The sequence below is a fragment of the Athene noctua genome, chromosome 5 (genome assembly GCF_965140245.1).
Source record: "Athene noctua chromosome 5, bAthNoc1.hap1.1, whole genome shotgun sequence".
Lineage (NCBI taxonomy): Eukaryota > Metazoa > Chordata > Aves > Strigiformes > Strigidae > Athene > Athene noctua.
The window spans coordinates 44,831,048-44,838,442 of record NC_134041.1 but is presented as its reverse complement, the minus strand read 5'-3'; the positions used below and the strand labels follow the sequence as shown (position 1 = coordinate 44,838,442).

The 7,395-nt window shown below is 48.7% G+C and overlaps 1 protein-coding gene across 1 annotated transcript; it reads left to right on the top strand.

The window, feature by feature from the left end:
• Positions 1 to 1,461: 1,461 nt before the first annotated feature.
• LOC141960941 (zona pellucida sperm-binding protein 4-like) lies at positions 1,462 to 6,896 on the top strand. Its single transcript, XM_074907298.1, has 12 exons — positions 1,462 to 1,702; positions 2,041 to 2,162; positions 2,241 to 2,343; positions 2,891 to 3,037; positions 3,418 to 3,605; positions 3,789 to 3,886; positions 4,233 to 4,372; positions 4,570 to 4,756; positions 4,830 to 4,980; positions 6,163 to 6,241; positions 6,569 to 6,685; positions 6,781 to 6,896. Exons 1-12 carry the CDS (start codon positions 1,504 to 1,506, stop codon positions 6,894 to 6,896), a joined length of 1,647 nt encoding a protein of 548 aa, XP_074763399.1. The 5' UTR covers positions 1,462 to 1,503.
• Positions 6,897 to 7,395: the final 499 nt, after the last annotated feature.

The following is a 7,395-nucleotide window of genomic DNA, read 5'->3' as shown; positions in this document are numbered from 1 at the left end:
CCACACAGGCAGCCTATCAAGATCCATTTGCTTCAGTCCCTGCTGAGCAGAACAGCTGAAAAGGCCTTGTACTTTGTGGAACAGCCCTTCTGGTTGTTGTATTAAATAAGCAGTGTGCAGGATAGGCACAATGACATTCTTCACCCAGCTGGCTGGCTGGGATCATGGCATCCTGTACAGCTGTAAAGATGGGCTGTGGGCCGAAATGGAAGAGCAGAGGGAACACCTCCCTTGAACTCAGCTACTACCCATGCTTGTTGATGAGGGCTGGCTGGAGGGGCAAGCATGCTGCCTGATGCACGGTGCTGTGCAGATATCTGGGAGCTGGAGGGTCTGCTGAAAGCAGAAGTGTGGGTGACCACCAATGGAAGTGCATCATTAAGGGTCAGGATTTGAAATCGTACTCGTTTAACCCACACACTGTGCTGGAGTGTGTGTGATGGTCTAGTCCCAAAGAAATAAGCAGCTTAAAAAACATGATGGCACAGACTGCCAGTGCTCCCACTGCAAAAATTAGGGCACAAAAGGCATGCACAAACTATATGTGCATCACCTCTGCAGCGGTGTAAAGACATTCACACCTCCATTGCATGAATGCAGAAACATCTGTATGGAAACATGGACAATAAGGCTTTTACTCAGTGTGGGTGCTGTAGCCCGATGTGTGGCCAGGGAGAAGGTTCTACATGAGACACATTGCAGTTACAGGCAGGCAATCGTACTGGCAGGCAGAGCTTTCTCTGGGATCACAGAGGCTCCCCTTACTTGTGTTTCAGGCCCATCTTAGGGGCCCACCTGTCAGCTTTTGGGGGTGGGTGTCCCACAGAGCATATGGTCCTGCCACCTGGCAGCCAGACCTGGAACAGTCCTACAGCTATCCCCACACAACCACACTGCAAATAGGGCTGTAGTCCACAGTCAGGACTGTTTAAGGGCAATCATCTCCTTTTAGGTGTGCAAAGCCTCCCAAGCTCTATAGGTTCCCACAGATTTCATGTGGAGGGCTATTTCTGTGCTTATATGTCAGCACTCTGTGTCTAGCATTTGAAACAGTGGCACCTTTAAAAGAGCCAAAGAGCACTGTCACTCAGCTTCTTGCACTCATGCCGTATAATAAGCAATTAGAGCAGCAGTAGGCTACATGGGGAAAAGTAGGCTGATCTCCTGGATGAGCTAGCAGTGGAAAATACTGAGGGTGAGAAAAAAGGGTTTGAAGACCTTCCTGGGGCTCTACAGCAAATTGCACAGATGAGCTCCTCTCAGATTAGTGATATCAATACAGACCTATCTCTTGACATAAGCTTAACTCCTGCCCTGTGGTTTTCTTCAAAGGGCGTAAGCAGATTGTGATGAGTTCAGAGCCAGGTGAGGGCAATGGAAGGCATTAAATTTCTGGTCTGGGTCCACCTGGGTGCTTCAGGAATTTCTGATCCCAGCTGGCTCCACAATTTAGATGGGCTAGGCTAAGGGTAGCTGCTTCATGGTCCTTAGCATGAGAGCAGGATGGGTGCCACAGGGCAGTCTAGGACTATATTTGGAGCTATGTTCTTCTGGGGGTTTCTTAATCCCCCTGTTTTAGTTGTGGGGGCTCAGGGTAGTGCTTTTTACCATCCCACCCTTCTGGCTTGTGGCCAAGAAAGCCTCCAGCTCACCTTACTTCTAGGCTGGGAAGGAAGTTCTTCCTTTGTGCTGACTACTTGGGGTAAGTGAGGGTGGTGTCAAGAGGCTTTTCTATTGCTGTATCTTTGCACAGTGCAGAGGTGTGCCTGGAATGAGGAAAGGGCAGATTTTTTTGTGAAGTGTTGCCTAACAGCTTCAGTGCATCTTGTGTAACTAGGGGGCTGTTTGTATGACCCAGCAGCCAAGAGTTTTGGTGGAGTGCTGTGCCTGGATCTAGACAGTCTTGGCTGCTGGGTTCCCTGCTGGCCCAGACTCTAATACTGTCTAGGGCTTTGTGTCCTATAGAAAAGTAGGACTGTAGTGGACCCCATCTTCAATGTGGAATGCTGAAGCCCCTGCTGCTGTTTCTTCTTTCCCTAGATAATGAAGGGAAGGCACATGCTCTGCAGAATGACTCTGACTGTGGGCTCTGGGTATCTGGGACTCCAGATGGTTCTAGAAAAGTATTGGTCTCCTATACTAGCTGTTATGTCTTTGAATGGGTGAGTGACCTTAGGGGTTCTACTGGGACTGTGGCTACTGCTGCTCTGGCTGCTCTCACTGGTGTGGCTCTCCCCCAGGATGGCAATTACCTCCTGTTGGCTGGGATTGAAGGATCAGATGCTGCTGGACAAAAGTTTCTTCATGAAGAGAAGCTGCTCAGGTGCCCTGTGGACCTCCCTGGTAAGATTCTGACAGCTTATTGGGAAACCTGCTTGTACCTTGTGGTGATGATTGCCTTTCCTTTTGGATGACTGTTCTGAGTCAGCCTGGGAGAGGGGACTTACTGCTGTGCAGAAGATTCCCTGGAGAAGGGTTGGAACACTGGAGCCACCAACTTGCTGGGGACTTGTGCCTCCTTTACGTGGTCAGTAGGTGAATGTTTCTTGTGTCTACTAGCCATATTCTGACTGTATGAGTCCCTGCACGTTCGGGGATTGAGACAGAGACTAGGTACAATGATTTTCCCAACTACCAGAGTTGATGTAGAACATTTTATCTTGACAGGTCACATGTGGTCCAGGCTTCAGGGGGAGTCTCTTCCGGGGAGATGCACATCCCTTCTGAGCAGGCTTCCATGCCAGCTGCAGGCCATATGTTTGACCCTCACCTGAGACTAACTTCTCTTGATTTATATCCAGAGTCACCAGGACACCTTCCATGAGTGTCCTCTGTGGTTTTGTTCCCCTACTCTCGTGTTTCAGCTGCAAACTCCTGCTGTTTCTTCCAGCCCTGGATGCTCCAAGCAGTAGTGTTTGTTCTGCTGTCCTCAGCCAAGACCGGCTGCCACGTCCCTCCAGCCAGGGAGACTGTGAAGTGCAAGGCTGCTGTTACGATCCTAGGGACAGGGTGAAGCCTTGTTACTTTGGCAGCACAGGTAAATGTGAGCAACTAACTAGCCTCCCCTACTCCTGGAGGAGCTGTAAACAGGGATTTATCACTTCTCTGGCAGAGCAGGATTGATGTGTACTGGTCCTGCAGGTGTCTTATAGCTGTGATTTTGGTTGTTAAGAATATTCTGTCCCACTGAAGTGTCCAGCCATTTCATGTATATTGCAATAGATCTGCGATTATGGCCAGAATCAGTGTTGCTATTAGAGCTGTTTGCACTTGTCTTGATGTGCTTAGCACTTGTTTTGGGGGTTACAGGCGGGAGAACTTGCAGGACTTGCTGACCTTGTCTTTGCTGTGATGTTTGAGCCTTCTTTCCATCCCTTTTCTCCCTTAGCTCAAGACTGATTATATCTTTTCTTCCAGTGACAGCTCACTGCACACCAGATGGCCAGTTTTCCATTGCTGTCTCTTGGGATGTGATCTTGCCAGCTGTTATCCTGGACTTTGTGCAGCTGGCCAGTGGACACAGTACTAGCTGTGTTCCTGTTGCAAAAAACAATGCCTTTGTTGTGTACTGGTTCCCACTCTCTGCCTGTGGTACAACATTCCAGGTAAGAACTGCAGCTGTCACTAGGCTGGAATAGCAAGAGCTTGTAGGCCTGGAACAACCTTGATGTGGCTTTGGCTACATAATGGGCACACTACAGACTTCCAGAGGCCAAATGCTGTTCTCTAGCCTGATATCAATCCAGCTTGATGTTACTGAAGTGACTGTGTCTGGCCTGTCATTCCAGGTGACTGGAGACCAGGTCATATATGAGAATGAGTTGGTGGCATCCAGGGATGTGAAGACTGTGAGCCTTGGCTCTGTCACTAGAGATAGAACTTTCAGGTTCAGAACTTTCCCTTGGGCTGGAGTTGATAGCTGTTGCTATGTTCAATGTTGCTATAGAAATTCCTGCTTGTCACAAGCTCTGAATTCACAACAGGGCACTGGAGTAGGCTAAAGACTGGTATGTCTCTCATTAGTGGTAAGAAAGCTGGTGCTGATCTGCAATACTCTGCAGACTCAAATCTGACCCCTGAAGAGAATTTCAAGTATTTGTTCAAAGGAGGTATTGGAGGAAAGATTGGGGATATGACTAATTAAAGCAGATGCTATTTTGCCATCTTGGAGAAAGGAGATATCAGAGTAATCTTTCTTAGCTGACTGATTTGGGTTTTTCCTATCCCACCAGGTTGCATGTCCGCTGTAGTTACTCTGTCACTGGGAGCTTCATTCCCTTGAGTGTTCAGGTCTTCACATTGCCACTGCTCCCTGCTGTGTCCCATCCAGGTCCTCTCTTCTTGGAGCTGCGTGTTACCTCAGATATGAGAGGTTTGCAGGACTTGCCCAAGCCTCTTGGTGCAGGACTCTGGTCTCTTGAGTAATAAGGGAGTATTGATGGGTGAACCCAGCACTGTTTCTCCCTTCCATGGTGGGAACTTACTGATGTGGCTATAAAGGGTGCTCTCAGGTTGCCTCTTTATGTTTGTTCATGCTCTAAAATAGCTCTTGGGTTTCTTCTGTCCCAGATGGAAGCTATACTTTCTACTATACGGACAGTGACTATCCTGTTGTAAAGACTCTGAGAGACCCTGTTTATGCAGAAGTCAAGATCCTTCAGAGAACAGATCCAGAGCTGGTTTTGGTCCTGCACCACTACTGGGCCACGCCAAGTATCAATCCCCAGCAACAGCTGCAGTGGCCTGTTTTGGTGGATGGGTAAGTGACCTGTAAATAGCTTTGGGTCAGAGGAATGACTTGCACTTTTTTACTGCTGGCTTCTCCTTCTCGGGTGCCCTTATACAGGGGACAACTATCAGACACAGCTGGTGCCTCTGAGTCTTGCCTCAGGACTACTGTTTCCCTCTCATTACCAGTGTTTCACCCTCTATATGTTCACCTTTGTGGACTCCACTTCCCAAGAAATGCTCTCTGGGCTGGTAAGTTCCTGTCCTGGTTGCCTAGCTTCCTACTGAGGATGAGTAGCATGTGTGAGCAATAACTACTTCATAACTATGAGACTCTTGGCCTTCTTGGAAGAGGTGGGCAAAGACTAGGGAAATCCCCTCCTGAAACAGGAGGGGAGAGGTTGTTGCAAAAAACTATTCCCCGAGATGAATGTGGTAAAGCTAAGATGCATCACTGGAGGGGTGTGACAGAAAATGAGACTACTAAGGGTAGGTTTAACTTAAGCAAGGGCTAGCTTGCTGCCTAAGCTGTTCTGTTATACTAGCTTGTGGCGTGTGCTCTAACCATGCTAATCAATATTCTCTAAACTAAATTTCTTGGCCAAAATGACTTGGAAATGGCTTTTGGTACTGGGGAAGCATCTGGAGCTCAATCTCATGAGCTTCTGAGCAGTTAAGTCAGAAAAAGTTCACCATGCCTTGTATGGTTTACTCAGTGTTCCTGGGATCAATTAATACTCAAAACTGGTCCCAGCTGTACCTAGCAGTATAGTGCAGTGCTTAGTGGTGCTTAAGACAGCTGTGTCCCAGGTGTCAGGGAGAAGTGCTGTAATACCAGATCTGACCATGTTTGAAGGTGTATGGTAAAGGTATCAAAGCTGCCTGAAACAGGCAGCAGAGGGCTCCAAGGCTACAGCCTGTATGCGAAGCAAGCCAAAGAAATCTCTGTCTCTCTCCCGGGCTTTTCCTGAACAGTGATTGCACAGTGTCAAGGCTTCTTCTCACTGCTGTTTCTCACCTCCAAGTGTGTAGGCATGGAGTAGGCTAGAAGCTCAGAGGGGGCACAGCTGGGATAGCTGACCCAAATTGGCCAAAGGGATGTTCTATGCTGTATAATGTCATGCTCATCAATAAACACTGGAGGATTTTGTCAGACTGGCTAGGCATCAGTCTGTTTGTGGAGGGGGAAAGCAATTTGTTCTTCCCTCTTTCTGCCCCCTTTCACTTATTAATCAGTCTTTATCTCTCTAGCCATGGGTTTTCTTGCCTTTGCTCTTGCTGTTCTCTCCCCACCCTGCTGAGGGAGGGTGGAGGGACTGAAGAAGTGGCTGTGTGGATGCTTAGCTGCTGACCAGGATCAGTGCACTACACCAGGATATCGTCTGTCTACAGATACTGCCTGTGTGATTCCAGGCTGTGTCCCATTCTTTCTAGGTGTACCTGCACTGCAGTGCCTCAGTGTGCCACCAGTCTGTGCAGGAGTCCTGCACCATCACTTGTCCTGTTAGAGCCAGTAAGTGTCCTAGCCTTCCTGCTTCCCCATCCAAAGGGGCAACGAGGATCTAGCCTCCAAACTGGGAGGTAGGAGGATATGTAGACTACAGACTAGGTCCCTCGAGCCATGGACAGCTTGACAGCGCATTTCCTGCTCGTTTCCACTGAGGAAGGGCCCTTGCCGTTATGTCAAAAATGCTGAGGTTCTCATAGGCTCTTAATTCTGTCTTGACTCACGTGGAAGGCTTGGCATTCAGAGCTTCCTATGTGTTGAAGCTGAGCTGAATAAAGTTTGACCTTCAGCACTATGTATCTTCTCACCTAAAACCTTCATATTGCTCTGTAGGGGTTAAAAGGAGTGATGAACATCCTCTTCAGGACAGTGCCTCCCATGTCTCCAGCAAAGCCCCTGTGATTTTTCTCCAGGATGAGCTAAGATGGAACACATCCGAGGGTGGCCCTGGTCAGTGTGCCAGCCCAGCGTAACCAGGCTGGGAAAGGAGGCTGGTCCCTGTGCCTCACTGAGGGAGTGTTAACTGGAGCCTCCTGCCCCAACAGGAGCAGCTGTGAATGCTGCAGCTCCCTGGGCTCTGGGGTTTGCTGATGTAGCAACTGGGGCAGTTCTGTGCTGGTGCTTGTGGCTGCTGTGCTGTGGAGAAGGAAGGTGCCTGTAACACATGAAATCAGTGTATTTTAATAAAGCAGCTGTCAAACTTGATTGGTCTGTGGGACTTCTCCCTAGCTCAGAGCACATGGTTGAACGGGAATGTGTCCTAGAGACCCTCTCTGTAACCCTTTGCAAGACAGTAATTATCCTGATGGCTGAGAGCCTTCCAAATGCTGTTTCTCTGAATCCATCTCACTTTCTGGCTATTACTCTGCTCTGGGATTAGTGTTAACTGCCTGCTCCTGTCAAGAGGGACCCTTGTCATGGCCTGGGCTGCTGGGAAGGTGCAGACTGAAACAGGAGTGATACTGAGTGGTGTCTGCATTTCTGTGAGTGGCTAAGTACTTTTGAAGGCCACCTTATCTTGTCTCCTCTCAAACACTGAGTAGAAGTGCATCAAAAACAAATCCTGCAGCAGTTACTCCTTTGGAGATGCAGAGCTGGTTATTGCCCACTTGCCCCTGAGCTCACTAGGTAAGTCAGGGCTGTGCTTATGTGGCAGGACT